The 16,393-nt window shown below is 38.6% G+C and overlaps 1 protein-coding gene across 1 annotated transcript; it reads left to right on the top strand.

The window, feature by feature from the left end:
• Window positions 1-30: 30 nt before the first annotated feature.
• Atp5pb (ATP synthase peripheral stalk-membrane subunit b) lies at window positions 31-15,447 on the top strand. Its single transcript, XM_055628993.1, has 7 exons — window positions 31-166; window positions 438-474; window positions 4,671-4,816; window positions 7,066-7,229; window positions 9,457-9,582; window positions 12,529-12,708; window positions 15,079-15,447. The coding sequence occupies exons 1-7, from the start codon at window positions 127-129 to the stop codon at window positions 15,154-15,156; spliced, it is 771 nt and encodes a 256-aa protein (XP_055484968.1). The 5' UTR covers window positions 31-126; the 3' UTR covers window positions 15,157-15,447.
• Window positions 15,448-16,393: the final 946 nt, after the last annotated feature.

The raw sequence follows: 16,393 nt of genomic DNA, 5'->3' as shown, positions 1-16,393 counted from the left end.
TCCGCGCATGACGTAAAGTAGCTCTCTTCTCGCGAGATATGGGAGCGGCCATCTTGTTCCTGCCCCTGACAATCTCGGGTCGGGGTCACAGGGACGCGGAGACCGCCGTCTGGACCTTGGCAGACAATGCTGTCCCGGGTGGTGCTTTCTGCCGCCGCCACAGCGGGTGAGAGATGGAGACCGTAAGCTGGCCTGTCGGAATGACTAGGAAGAAGCTAGGCCTTCAGTTCCAGGGGGGCGGGAAGTGGGTAAAAACGGGCAGCAGTGACTGGGCCTGAGCGGAGGGGTGCTCGGAGGAGCTCCCTGACAGTGTAGGATCTCAAGGGGACGTCAAAGAGGGACGCACGGGCCGTAGGGATCGCGTCTCGAGGAGACCGAGCGAGGTGAAAGCTGGGTTTCACCTTGGCTTTGCTAACCTGCGCCTTGTGTGTTTGCAGCCCCGTGCCTGAAGAACGCGGCCGCCCTGGGACCCGGGTAAGTGTCACTACGTTTTATATCCGTTTCCTTCTCCTAGCGCTAAGCCGGGAATTTCCTTCATTTTCTCAGGCTTAAATCCTCATTCAGACACTGGTTCTTCTAATTGCCTCGAACGTTACCGTACCCCACACCCCCGTGACAATCACCAAAGAGGGTTATATGGCTTACCCCTCACGGTGACCTTCAGCGACACACAGCTCTAAATCAGTCACTAGACTACACCCAAGAACAGATCTGGTAAAATATAGCAAAATAAAGCATGTTTTGGGTGTCTTCCCAGGTTTCTGGCTTTAATCGCCATAACGGTAATCAGAAGTCATTTATTGATTTGTAAATACTTAACGATCGCCTAAGAGAAGGACAGTGAATAACAACCTACACCTTCTTTGGAGCTCACAACCACCTGAGTCCTAGAGACAGCTGCGTGGTAGCGGTTTATAGGCCGAAAAGGTAGAGCTGGGTACACATGGCTCCCCCACTTAGCTGTGAGCCATATATTGTGGATTATGAAATATGAGACGTAATTCTTGTAACATTTAGAAAACAGTGCTTGGTACATTGTGTGTGCTTAGAAATGTTGGCGGTGTTGCTGTTAAAATTCATTTCTTAAAACATGTCAGGGTGTGTATGTGTTGTAACTCCTAAATTTTATCATGAAGCTTTTAAAGTTTAATAACTACGAAGTGCTTGGGGAAACTGACCTTGTTTATGTGTAAATGTCTGTGTGTAATAAGGTGAGACTATAATTAACTGCTTCCAACTTACAGAAAAAAAAATGACTTCATACGATGTATCTCTTTATCCTTAGCACTGCCAACATAAAAATTATGACAAGTAATAAGTGAATTACATTCGGAAGATACAAGGTGCAACAACCTTCATTTCTCTCTTACACTCCATTTTCTAATACATCAGCAAGACTCGCATCTTGTGATTATGCTTTGAATCTGACTACTTTTCTTTCACTGCCATTATTATGGCATGAGCAGCCAACAGTTTTGAAATGGTCATTTCATTAGGCTTTTAGTCTTACTGTCTGTTCTTATCCCAGTGCAGCCCATTTTCAATATTGTAGAGAGAGTACACCAGCCCCCCACCTAAAGCCATTAGGCTCATATCCCTCATAAAAACCAAATACCAAGAAACCTCTATTTAAATTAACCCTATCTTTCTCTCTTGATTCTTCCTCATCCTTCCACATTTAGCTTTAGTTCCAGTCATACCAGCCTTCCTATTTCTCAAAAATGCCAAGCTTATTTAAGAATTTTTATTTATGTATTCGTGTATGCTCCAGTGCTTGTACAGAAACATGTATGCACAAGTGCTTGCAGAGGCAGGAGAAGGGTCTCATATCTGGATCTGGAGTTAAAGATGATTGTGAGCCCAGCATAGGTGCTGGGAACCGAATTCAGGTCCCGTGGGAGAACAATAAGCACCTTGGCTGGGCTGCCAGCTGTCTCTTCAGCCCTAATCCCTTTGGTCATTAAGCTTGTTTTGGAGGGACATGAGTAGTTCATGAGTATAGGTAAGGCACTAAAGAAAAATGATACAAAATTAGCAGGGTCTGGGTCAGCTGTGCTATTTGTTTTCTGTAGACAGAAGAGAGCCTGCTGAAGAGTGTTCAGTCAGATCATGTTTTAGAAGCATTGACTGCAGTATGAAGGAACTACATTTAAAGAATATTTGGCAAAAAGAAAAGTGGTTAGCTTTCAGGATGTTAAAGTAGTTTGAGAAAGAGAAGATGAGGGCTTCAGCTGAGATAACCTTGGCAAAGTTCTAAAGAAAATTCTTTAGTGGTATGATCTGAATCAGCCTTCAGTTGATTTTCCAGGCAACATTTGGCCATGTCTGAAAGCGGTTTTGGTTGCTACCATTGGGCAGCTACAGGGATATTTCTAAACATTCAGGAGTATACAGAAGAGCCATCTCTACAACAAAGAATTACCCAATCCAAATGTTAAGTCAGGTTGAAGCTGGGAAACCCTAATTTCAAGGAATGGATCTTTAGCATGGTTTTTCAGTTTCAAAGCTTGGTGGAATCACTGATGTTTTTAGAGACATAAAATGATATTCAAATATAAGGAACATAGGACTGAGGTAATAGCTTAGTGATGGAATGTTTACCTACGTGTATGAGCTGCTGGGCCTAATTCATAGCACTGTAATAAATGAGAAAATTAAAATTAGTAAAATCCTATTAAACCCTTAAAGTGCATGAACTATAGAGATGTAGAGGATAAAGGAGATGTGAGATGGGAAGTGTGGGAGAATCATCCTTAAAACCTTAAGGAGACTAAGTTTGACTGCAGATGTGAATGAAACACAAAGATTTTATCAATGCTGTAACTACTAAAAATTCAGAGACTAATACAAATAGTGTGCAAAAAATCTATTCTAGTTGAAGCCTAGAAGTGGCAATATCAAGCTTTATTTATTTATTTTAACTATTGGGTTTAAAATATTGTGTGGAACCTAGATCTCATCACTCCCCTTCCCTTTCCAGATAAAATCTGGAAAGCTTTTTATCAGGCAGGCAGAATTGTGAGGGAGCTTGAATGTTTACCCTAAATGTATATGAGCATTTTCTTACATAGGCCAGAAAAATAAGAAAATGGATTGAGGTTCCAAAGATGTATGTACAGCTCAAAGATGAAACTTAATTAGAACTACTGCAAACTGAAAAGGCCTGTTTCACAGACGGATGACAGGTCCATCAAAGGGAATATTTAGACGCAAAGTTCTTAGTATCAGGTTGCTTATAGCAGAGTTGGCATTTAGGTAATTACTCATGTGGAACCCTACTAAATGACAAGCACCATTCTAAGAATGTTACAGTTATTAACTCAATCTTCACAATGCCGTGTAAAGTAACATGTTTTATTCCTTACATAAAGAAATCTGAGATCACACAAACTTGAGTTCTAGAGGCTTAGTGATGTGGTTTAGCAGGTTAAAATGTAAAAGTAACTTTTATTCACCTGATGTAATTGTCATCTCTGGCTTAATGCTTCTGTCTGCTAACCTAGGCCTCATCCTGGAAGATTCTTGCCTTTGTACAGTCTTATCTAGGCCTAGAATGTTTTCAGCCTCTGAGACTTACTGCTGAATAAGCTCATCCTTTCTATTTTTTTTCTGAACTCTGGCTAACTGGCCCAAACTCCTCTCCAAAAGGACTGATTCAAACTGGCTTTTCTCAGCTTCTGATGGAATTGCTGTTCTTGACCTTCAAACTAACTAGCAATCTGTTCTAATCATCTGGCTCCTTTTCATTCTCTGGCATGTCTGTCTACCTGTGTCTATCTTGTTCTCTCTACAACCTGTCTTAGTAAAACTGTCCCAGTAAACTGCCTCCTCTCTCCCTCTCTCTCTGCTCCCTATTAAGTCACTTCTCTTTCCTCTTGCTTTCTCTTAAACCGCCTCTCTTTCCTTTCTGTTCTGAGAATTGGGCATATCCTAGTCTGTCAAATCTTTCTCTGATTAGTCACTGTCTGCTTTTCAGTTGGACCTCACTGTCAAACATCAATGCTCTTTCTACAAACTAACTTTACTTTCACCGTTTGGGATTAAAGGTATGTACTGTGGGCACGTCTGCATTCCAGCCAGATCACACAGACCTAGAAGGTCTTTCCCAGCAACCACATGGTGGCTCATAACTATCTATAATGATATCTGGTGTCCTTTTCTGACCTGTAGGCACACAAGCAGGCAGAACACTGTATAAATAATACATTTTTTAAAAAATCAGGAAAAAAAATAAGAGCAGACAGGTTACTGGATTAAAATTCTTCTACATTAAGATACCTGCCAATATATAACCGGACAGTATACCTGAGTTCTGTTGCCCAGACCCATGTGAAAGAAGAGAAACAAGTCCTACAAGTTGTCCTCTAACCTTTACCTGTATGGTGTTGTGCATGTGTGTGCAGACACACATAATACAAAAAAAAAAAAAAGTTTTTGAAAACAAAATCTTTTCTAAAGTCCTAGTGTTTAGTCTAGACTTACACAGAGATTCCAGAAAAGGTTCAAGCATCTTAAGTCACTGCCTTGACATTCCAATTTCTTCTCTGTTCTCTTTTCATTGTGGCAGTAGGAAAGAACTCAGTCTTTATCCCCAGTCATTGTTTTTATTAATTGTACATTGTATTTTCTTTGAAAAATTGGTTTTAAATTTATATAATGGTTGTTTATAGGATATTACAGGCAACAAGGGTGTTTCACACAGGACAGCCACGTCTTGCCCCTGTACCACCTCTTCCTGAATATGGAGGAAAAGTCCGTCTTGGGCTGATTCCTGAGGAATTTTTCCAGTTCCTTTACCCTAAAACTGGTGTAACAGGTGAGCATTGCCTGGTCTTTAGTAATATGTTTAAGTGATATTGTTAAAATTAAGTCAGTTCTTTTTTCCAGAAAAAATTATGGTGATCCCATATTTAAAAAAAAGAAAAAAAACACTTGCTCCAACTTATAGTTTTATAGCTTTGTTTCTATTTATTAACTTGCTAATCATGCTGATTTCTTTGACTTACTGTCAGGCATTGTTCTAACCATACAATAATGGACTAAGTTAAGTCTCTAATGTTGTGGAACATATATTGTAGTATAGGATAAAAAATTAAGAGTTAGTACTTATATATCCTACTCGGTCAGATAATAAAGGGATCTCTGAATAAAAGTAAAGTAGTAAAGGCTATTAGAGAGTGTATGATGGGCACTTATCTTAAGAACAGTAGGAACATCTTCCTTTATCGGTTTTTATAAAAGATACAATCTTTCAGAACTGTGTTGTTTGTTTTCTATTGTTTTTTTTTTTTTATAATGACTGATTTCACTTATTTAATACGTAGGCATTCTCATGAAAACATTTTATTATCAATAAGACCTAGAAAAGTGATTTGCAAGGTTTTCTTACTCCCACTTGTGGCTAAACTGGATTAGAACTTAGGTCTTTTGGCTTAGATTTCTCTTATCTCTGCATATTGCCTTTCTTCAATGGCACACTGGAAACCCAAGATTTGTTTGTAGCTCTAGACTGTCCTAAAATAGCATTTTCTTATCTGAAGTTGAAGAAAATGAGTGTCTTTGGATCCTGTAAATCATTAAAATGTTGATACAATGGTCCCTTTTATAAACTCATATTTAAATTTTATATACTAAAGATACTGAAAAAAGCCTGAGACTTTCAGAAATCTAGGTTGTATATAATCGGAACTATAATTCTTACTCTTGTGATACATGTTAAAATTCTTTGTCTCTACTGTTACTCAAATTGTAGTGCTGTCTTTAAAGCCTTGTGTCCCATCCTAACATCTGGTAAGATACAAAGGAAAATGCTTAGGAAATATTTGTGTTCTAAACACTATTAACTTCAAAATCATGTCAGCGTAGCAATTGTTAAGACACGTAGCCAGACATGGTGGCATATCCTTGTAATCCTAGCCAGAAGCTGACAGGAATTGTAGTGCCAACTAGGGCTATATAGCAAGACTGTCAGAGGCTACTTTAGTTCCACTCTTGAGAAGCAAAGGTCCGTTCTATGCAATAGGATAAATTCTAGCTTTTTATGGTTTTTATTTTTATGTGTGTGAGTGTTTTGCCTGCATGTATATCTGTGGACCTCTTGCATGCAAGTGCTCTTAGAGGGTATTGAGTCTCCTGGAGCTGGAGTTACAGAAGGTTGTGACCTGCCATGTGGATGCTAGTTTAAGCCTGAGCCCTCTTCAAGAAGAGCAAATGTTCAACCACTAAGTCATTTCCCCAGACCTGTAAATTCCAACTTTTAAAACAATCTAAAAAGAAAAAAAAAAAAAACAAAACTGTTTGTATCCTGAATCCTCTTCTCTCTTTCTTAACTCATGTTAACTCATGGCCTCCTTTTTTTTTTGGGGGGGGGGGGGTAAATGTTTGAAAATATTATATTAGTTGCCTACAGAAATTGAGGATTCTGATAACTGTGTATATTTTTAATAATTGCTTTTTGCTTGTGTTTTTTTTATCTTGACTTTTTTTTTTTAATGTAGGCAAAGAAAGTGTAGATTTTTGTCCTGTCCTGTATTTCCATTCAATTAGCAGTATATGTTGCTGGACAGATTACTCTAGAAAACAGCAGCTTAATGTTTGTGTAGAAGAGCTCCTGTGTGCTAGGGCTTGACATTTACGGTATGTCTTTTATCAGCCCGGGAAGAAGGGACTGTTTCTCCTTTGAGGAAACAAAGTTCAGAGATTATTTTGATTTCTGTTTCTGATAAGTTGTAGAGTCATGATATAGATTTCCTGCAGTCCAGATCTTCTCTCTCAACTCTACATACTGCTTAATCTGTATGTGTATAATCTGATTACCTCTTTGGGGGGGGGGCGGGGGGCGGGGTTTCAAGACAGGTTTTCTCTGTGTAGCTTTGGTTGTCCTGAGTTCGCTTTGTAGAGCAGACTGTCCTCGAATTCATAAAGATCCACCTGCCCCTGCCTTCCTGAGTGCTGGGATTATAAGCATGCGCCACCATGCACAGCCTGGGTATCATTTTTAACTAGCCTTGGAGTAAACAAATGTGCAGTAGATATAACATATAAGATGGCTTTTCGTTCTTCTAGGTCCCTACGTGCTTGGAACTGGACTTTGCTTGTATTTTTTATCCAAAGAAATATATGTGATTACCGCAGAGACCTTCTCTACTATATCAGTAGTAGGGCTGATAATCTATGTGATTAAGAAATATGGCGCCTCTATTGGAGAATTTATTGATAAACTTAATGAGGTAAGAATCTTAAACTTTTTCCCCACTTTAGACTATAGCAGAAACATCTCAGTTGTCTAGCATGGTTATTATACGGACATTAGAGGGAAAGGCACACCAATGAATATAGTTACTATGGTTACAGTCAGTTGCAGTTAGTTAATGCTTTGAGATAGAATTTAAGTCAACCATACTCTTCAGATTTTTCCTTAGTCTTTTTCGTATTTCTAAAAACCAAAGTATATCTCATTTTAGCTGCTTTTAAGTTAATAAAAAGAAAACTATATGTGTACAATATTGTCAAAGAATAGTTTTTTTAGAACATGCTGAGTTAACTAACATACTATGTTGAGTATCAACTAGGATAAATTGAAACACAGTTACTTCTTTATTATAATAATAATAATAAAAAATAACTATGCTTCCATTTGTGTTCATCTGCTTGATTGATTGATGATGTGTTGGGACCTGGTGAGGGCTCCCATGAGGCACAGGGTGATAGTAAGCTTCTATAAAGTCAAGACTTACATTGAATTCCTGAATCCCTTGATGTCTGTCTCCCAAGTGATAGAATTTGATTATTTTGACCTTTTGAGACAAGATCACTATGTAGCCCTCTGACCTAGTGCTCACTTTGTATACCAGGAAGACTTTGAAATTGTGGACGTTTTGCTTCTGACAGTTTTATATGTGTACTTTGATCACATTCATCTCTCATTACCCTCTTCCTCCCCTCCTCCCATTTCTGCTGACTCTTTTCCCAACAAGTCTTTTTCCTACACTCATGCTTTTGTTTTTGTGTTTTTATTGGTTTTTATTGGTATTGCTTGCATATTGGGTGCTTGTTTACAGAAACATACCGGTGTGTATACCACTGAAGAAAAATACTCTCCCTCAGCAACCATTAACTGCTTGTGGTAAAGAGTAGGGCTTTCTGAATTCCTCCTACATCCATGATTGAAACTTGACAGTTCAGTCTTGTACAAATAACCACAGCTGCTCTGAGTTCATTAGTTCATTGACTGTGATATGTCCAGAATATATAGCATTTGGTACTGTTCCTCCATAACCATTAGATTAGAATCATTCTGCTTCCTCTTCCTTGGTGTTCCCTGAGCCTTGGGGGAGGTGATACAGATGTCACATTTAGGTCTGAGCACTCCACAGTCATGTATTCACTAGTTAATGAGTCTCATAATTACTACTCACTGAAAACAAGCTTCTCCAAGGAAGGCTAAAAGAAGCACAATCTATGGGTAGAAAATAAATATGCAGAAAATACTTTGACACTATTCATTTAGCAAAACAACAAAAGTATGTTCTATCCTAAATCAAGGAATTTGGACTGGATTTACAGAACCATACATGAGTTCCTTCCTGTAGAGTAGATGTCAAAACCAATCAGAAAATAGTTGATGATGCCAGGCGTGCTAGTACACGACGCCTGTGATTCCCAACACTCAGGGAGGCAGAGGCAGGTGGGTCTCTGAGTTCGAGGCCACCCTGTTTGGTCATCAAAGTGAGTCCAAGCTAGCCATAGCTACAGAAAGAAACCCTGTCTCAAAGACAAAAGAAAGAAAGAAAAAAATCATAGTCATTACACTGGAACATATCTTGGCAGGTTGATGTTAGAGGTTGAAGGGTTCAGATCAAGGGAAAAATTGTTGATGATTTCTCTTCCTCTGCCTACCTAGCACCTTCAGGTATTGCGAAAACTAGCCAGCAGAGAAAAAACATCTATCTTAGTTCAAGATAGATTTCTCTGTCTTGTGGTCATTTCAGCAGCAGGATCTTAACCATCTCTCTCATTCTGCTACTCAGTCAGGAGCAATGAAAGTAGACTGTATTGGGGCCCTTGGAGCCTCCTGACCAACAATTTAATATCTCAAACCTAGTACTGGGATTTTTTTTTTTTTTTTAATAACCTATGGCTTCTAGGAGCAATATTATCCACCTATGCAGGGTAGCCTGCTCAAATTCTCGTTATGGTTATTTACTTACCATACAGAACAGCAGGTTTTATATATAGTATTTTTCACACATCCTTAGTTTAAGTTGACCTTCCTTGATCTTTTTTTTTTTTTTCAGTGATATGTAACTCTTATAGGTAATGCTTTTAAAGATTTGTGTGTTTCCCTCTGTGTGTGTCTTCATGAGCATTTATGTAGATGATGAATAAAACTGTAGGAGCATAAAATGAATTTTTGGTACTGTTAGTGCTTCAGCTGACATTGTAATATAATTACAGCAAAAAATTGCTGAACTAGAAGAAGTAAAGCAGTCGTCCATCAAACAAATTCAGGATGCAATTGACATGGAGAAGGCACAGCAGGCACTGGTTCAGAAGCGCCATTACTTCTTCGACGCTCAGAGGGTAGGTTTCAGTAACTCCTAATATAGTTTAGTTATTTGTGGGTGTGCTAAAAACAAAAAGACAATAAAATATTAGTATCTGGGGATGTAGTTCAACTGTAGTTCACTTGCCTTCCATGTGCAAGAAAGCCCCAACTCTATCCAAAAAATAAGAATATTTTGAGGAATGATTAAAATGGGCTTTATTTTATATAGAAAAGATTTGACTAGAATTTGGCAATTATAGTTAGGTAGATATTTTAGTGAAAATGTGTATATAAATGAAATTAATATTTACGATTGTTTAAAAGCAGTATAAATTGTAAAAGAACACAGTTTGAGTCCATACAAAAGAAAAAAATAAGTTAGGACTGTTTTGTTGTTATTGTTGTTGTTGCTTTTTAATAAAGTATGCACTATCTAAGAAAACCAAAGGTGAAATACATTCTCTGCATTTAATCATATTTGGATAAGAAAATCTTAACATTTGCTGTTAGATAATCTGATCCTTAACATTCATTCAGAAAGCCGAACTGAAAAGCAGTAGAGTTTGTAATCATAGCCAGAGCTTAATTAGATTCTAAAATTAGAAGGATGTCAGATATTTTATCATTGTTTTTTTTTTTTGAGCCCACTATTTTATGCCAAATATTTAAAAGTAAGAGAGAAACTTACTCTCAAAAAATAAAATGAAGGTAAGATGTCTTATTGAAATTTTGTATTACATAAGCACACATATGGACCTAAAGAGGTAGCTCAGCAGTTAAGAGCACTTGTTGCTCTTTCAGAAAACTTGGGTTCAGTTTCTGGTACCCACATAGTAGCTCACAGCTCTAGTTCCAGGGAATCAGACACCCTTTTCTGATTTGCACAGGCACTGGGCATGCGTATTACACAAGCACATAAATGCATGCAAACTGTTCATTTTTAAAAGTTTAAGAGAAACCTGCATGCAGTGAAAATATGCTGAGATAAAGTATCTGAAATACTAATAATAAGGATTTAGGCCACTGATTATCCATGCGGCCTCATTACCGCATGCATCACTCACTAGTTTTTCTGACCCGTTTCAAGCCCTATAGAGTTAGGCCTCTTGAGACTAGGAATCTACAGTTTTTGTAATAGGATTCATTAAGCACATGAGTTCAGTTTTAAAATCTCAGAAAATGTTGAAGCTGAGCTGGGTATGATCATTCACACCTTTAGCCCACCACCCAGGAGGCTGAGGCAGAAGGATTGCTCTGAGCCATATACTTGTTCAGTTCTTATCTGGATACTAAGGTGAGGTATAAGGAAAATCAACAAGAAAAAAAAAATTATATCTTCATAGAGTTCCTTTTTGTCTACACAGAAAAACACCTCTCATCTCAAAGGGAATAAAAGAGTTTATTCTGTAGCTAAATACAGTTCCAGGGGGTCCAGTGCTCTCTTCTGGCATCTGCAAGCACACACGTGCACACAGTACACAAACATGCATGCAATCCTAACACTCAAACATAAAAAACATTTTAGTGGAAACATTAGGTCAGCAAGTTACAGCAAAGCAAGAAAATCTCTGTGTAGGCCTCAGATACATATAAACTAATGATTATTCTTAGCCTTTAGGTTGGTGAGTGAGCCTGTGTATTCCTAAGTATTTACCTAATAGTCACAAGGATATTGGGTCATAGGTAGAGTTGGATAATAAATATCAATTTTAGGAGCTGAAATAGCCCAAGGTGGTTTGGGTCTAAACCTATAAAATCATGACTGAAGTTTTCATTGTTAATCAGCCTTGTAAATGTTTGATACTCTTTTGTGTCCCTCCCCCATGTCTGAGAACTTCAGTTTATACTTTTATAGCCAGGTGTTAGAAGACTGTGGTGCTTAAGAAGACGGGAAACTAATAGTAAACACTGCGGGAATAAGGAATTACTGTTTTGTAGGACAGTTGGGAAAGATGTCTGATAAAATATTTGAGCAAGGACCTGAAAGAAGTAATGGTCAAGTTATGCTGGTTCCTAAAGAAATAATGATTCAGGCAGAGACAAACAGCTGGAAGGGCCTTCATCCGAGAAGTTATTTTCTGTAATCAAGGCAGTCACAATGCCAACATAGCTAAAGTTAGAATGGCTGAGTGAGAGAATAAAAGAAAGAAGGAAGCGCATAGGCAAGGGCTGTAATATGTCAAGTCATTGGTGTTTCTTGGGAGGGCTTGACCTAAGGTGATTGAGAGAAAGTTGTTATAGGCAGAGGAGTGATGTGGTTTCACTTACATTTTAAAGGATCACTCTGGCAAGATTGTTGCAAATAGCCTTCAAAAAGCTTTGAGGGTTAGGTAAGAATAGATCCTTAAAAGTACGGGCTTTGTAGCCTGATTGTCTGTGTTCATATCTTAGCTTCACAGTTTATCTATCTGTTTCTCTCTGTAAAATAGATACACTTGTACCCTATGATGTATTTATAAAAGTTGACTTAATTGGCACAAGTACAAGAATGTATAGATCATAGCAAATATGAGCTACCATTCAAACATAAGATAGATATCATGCACACACAGCACTATTTCTAGTAGAAAAGATTGGAAACAGCCTAACCCTATTAGCAGAACTTGGATAAGTGATCCTGGAACCCTTAAAACAGTGTTGGACTCCGTCGTACGTTAAAATTGAGGTGTATGGTATATAGCACAAGGATATATAAGCATGTTTGTATGCGTAACATCTGTTGTGTTAAATATTTGTGGGGAAGAATGTAAGAAAGAGAAAAATGGTAGCCTATACCAATGGTTTATTTGCCACATGGTGTTTTACTACCTGCATATTAAAGGAATTTCACATATACATACATACAAGTGAGATATGGAGTATACTATCTGGCAAAGCTACCAAATCAGAAGTATCCTTTTGTATGTGCAAACAGTATTTCTTAATTATGTGCAAAAAATGTGCAAACCATTTCTTAATTTTCACTCACCCCTCTCCCCCAGAATAACATTGCCCTGGCCTTGGAGGTCACTTATCGAGAACGGCTATATAGAGCATATAAGGAGGTAAAGAGTCGCCTGGACTATCACATTTCCGTACAGGACATGTTGCGTCGCAAGGAGCAAGAGCACATGATAAACTGGGTGGAAAAGCGTGTGGTGCAGAGCATTTCTGCACAGCAGGTACATGACGTTTTATAGCTTCTATGGTTGGACTGGTACCCTGGCAATCATGCGCTTTTTAGTGTGTGTGTGTGTGTGTGTGTGTGTGTGTGTGTGTGTACATGTGCACACATAACACCCATGTAGAAGTCAGGATAACTTGTGGGAGGCAGTTCTTTTTCTCTATTATATGAGTCCCAGTGATTGCACTCAGGTTTTTAGGTTTGGAGGCTAGTGTTTTTCCTGTTTAGTTGCTTTTCTACCCCTTTGACAAGGCACCATGGCCAAACCAACTTGTAAAAGAAAGATGTAATTTGTGACTTACAGTTCCAAAGGGTAGTTTAGTCCATGACTTCATGGCAGGGAACAAGCAAACAGACATGGCACCGAGCAGTAGCTAAGAACCTCTGATCCACAAGCATAAAACAGAAGAATACTGGGCCTGGCGTGAGATAGAAACTTCAAAGCACAGCCCAGTGAAAAAACAGTCATGCACATAAAATAAATAAAATAAAATGACTTGCTAAGATCAAAAATTCAAGTGACAACACATGCTGGAGAGGATGTGGAGAAAGGGGAACCCTCCTCCATTGCTGGTGGGGATGTAAACTTGTACAACTACTTTGGAAATCAATCTGGTGCTTTCTCAGACAATTAGGAATAGCGCTTCCTCAAGATCCAGCCATACCACTCCTAGGCATATGTCCAAAAAATGCTCAAGTTTACAACAAGGACATTTGTTCAGCCATGTTCGTAGCAGCTTATTTGTAATAGCCAGAAGCTGGAAACAACCCAGATATCCCTCAGTTGAGGAGTGGATACAGAAATTGTGGTACATTTGCACAATGGAATACTACTCAGCAATTAAAAGCAAGGAAATCATGAAATTTGCATGCAAATTGTGGGAACTAGATCGTCCTGAGTGAGGTATCCCAGAAACAGAAAGACACACATGGTATATGTATATACTCACTTATAAGTGGATATTAGACATATATAGGATAATCATACTAAAATCTATACAACAAAAGAAGCTAATCAAGAAAGAGGACCCTGGGTAAGATGATCAAACCACACTTAGATAGGCAAATGGAACAGACAGTGGAAGAGGGAAAAGCAGAGAACAGGACAGGAGCCTACCACAGAGGGCCTCTAAAAGACTTTACCTAGCAGGGTATCAAAGCAGACGCTGAGACTCATAGCCAAACTTTGGGCAGAGTGCAGGGAATCTTATGAAAGAAGAGGGAGGTAGAAATACCTGGAGGGGACAGGGACAGGAGCTCTACAAGGAGAGGGGGAAAAAGTCTAGACACAAGGCTGTTTTTTGAGGCTGATACTCCAACCAAGGACCATTAATGGAGATAACCTAGAACCTATGCACAGATGTAGTCCATGGTAGCGCAAGTATCCAAATGGGTTCCGTAGTATTGGGAACAGGGACTGTCTCTGACATGAACTCAGTGGCTGGCTCTTTGATCACCTCTCCCTGAGGAGGGAGCAGCCTGACCCAGCCACAGAGCAAGACAGTGCAGCTAGTCCTGATGAGACCTGATAGACTAGGATCAGATGGAAGGGGAGGAGGGCCTCCCCTATCAATGGACTGGGGAAGGGGCATGGGTGGAGAAGAGAAAGGCAGGGTGGGATCAGGAGGGGGCTACAGTTGATATACAAAGTGAATAAACTGTAATTAATAAAAAAAAATTTAAAAGTTAACAAAATTTTTAAAAGATGAAAAAGAAGAAAAGCAAGGTCTGTGAGAATTTGATGCATTGTAATATATTCCTTATTTTAAAAAATTAAAACAACAGGAAAGTATAGAAAAGAGACAATTATTTTCATTCCTTTTTTAACATTTATTTTTATTTAATAGATATTTTTAGTGTGCCTGTGTGTGCCCATGGAGGCCAGAAGCCTCAAATCCTCTGCAGCTGGAATTATATACGGCAGTGAGCAACCTGATATGGGTGCTGAGAACCAAACTTGGGTCCTCTGGAAGAGTAGGAAATGCCCTTGACTGCTGAGCCATCTCCTCTCTCCAACCCCAGTTATTTCATTATTAATATTCTGTATTACTAGTGTTTGTTGGTTGGTCTTTTTCAAGGTGGTATGATTACCCAAACTAACGTCAGCTAAAAGTGGTTAGAAGCATAATCAGCCCTGTTTTTGTTTTGTTTTTTTGTAGGTTTTACTCTTAAAAGCTGTGGGCCAGGGGATTTTAGGATTTGCTTCTATCTTCCCTATGTTCTACTATTATTTCACTTGTAAATTTTTTAGGAAGCTTTGTATATTAAACAGTAATCTTGAAGATCTGGTCTAGTAGGAAATATCTTAGATTATGTCACCCTGCCATGTTCTTGCGATTCTAACTAGATTTTTCTTTCCTTGTCACAGGAAAAGGAGACCATTGCCAAGTGCATTCAGGATCTAAAGCTACTCTCAAAGAAGGCTCAAGCTCAGCCAGTTATGTGAATGTATCTATCTCATTCGAGATGGCCAGAGAGTTGAGTTAAGTGGGAACTAGTCTGTGTGAAGAACTCTTACAGTGTACCTTTCCTAAGAAATGATCAAGGTCCATTTAGTGGCTTAACCATATTGGCCAGTAAGGTATTTCTGATCCTTCCTCTGTATCTGGAGTTGTCTAGTGATCACTTTTGAATAAACGATTTGCAGCAACTTGCTGCCTGACTAAAATTACCAAGTGATAGTTTAAACTTGTAATTAGTTATACCATCTTACAATAAAATGACATTTGAAACAGAATTTATAAGTTTTGTGCTTTGAAATAGCACTTTAGTATATGAGTAAGAATTATATGATTTAAAGTGTCTTTGACAGATGGAGATGACTCAGTGGGTAAAGGCTTAATGCCATGCATTTGTGAGAACCTGATTTCAAATGCCTACCATCTAACACTGGGTGCAGTGGCAAGCGTCTGTGATCCCAGAAGGTTGTGGAGCTAGGATGATATACACAGCAGCAAACAACAAGAAGCAAAGCAAGGTAGACACCAGAGGTTGTCTTCTGACCTCTGTACATGCACAAACTCACATGTATGTACATGTGTGATGAAAATTTTTAAAGATGTCATTGAACTAATATCTTGCTTATGGGATGTTCCAGGAGAGAGCACAGTACTGAATAAAGAACGACAAAAGAGTTCCAGTTCAAAGGTTCAACAGGAATGGAAGAGAAAAAGGAGTCAAATTGAGTCAAAAAGCAAGGTGGAGCACTTTATGTAAGAAACGTCAATAGTAAACAAAATTTTCAGGCCGAGTAAGAGAACTGAAGGTATGACTTAAGGTTCATAGTTCAGAGATCTTTTGCCAGTAATTTTTGTTGGAATCTAGAATAGAAAATAGATGAAAGAGTAGTTGAGACATTGACCCATGTAAGTTCCTGGTGTTAAAGCAGGGATGGTGGGCCTGGAGAGCAGGCTCAGTGATTACTGGCATATACTGATATTGTAGAAGACTCAAATTTGATTCTTGCCTCACACATTGGGCAGTTTACAAACACCTGTAAACTCCAGATCCTGTTTATATAATGCCTCTGACTTTTATAGGCACCTGCACTCAGGTGTACATACCCAGACTAAAATATTTTTTATAAAACTTACATATGGGATAAATTTTAATCTAGTTTAGGGGCTCATGAATGTCCTGTAATAAATTACAGTGGTATCCAGAGTAGTTAATCTTGTGCAGAG

This window comes from Psammomys obesus, unplaced genomic scaffold (genome assembly GCF_907164565.1).
Source record: "Psammomys obesus unplaced genomic scaffold, mPsaObe1.curated_primary_1811, whole genome shotgun sequence".
NCBI lineage: Eukaryota > Metazoa > Chordata > Mammalia > Rodentia > Muridae > Psammomys > Psammomys obesus.
Note: the sequence above shows the minus strand (reverse complement) of the source record. Positions and strands in the feature narration are given on the sequence as shown.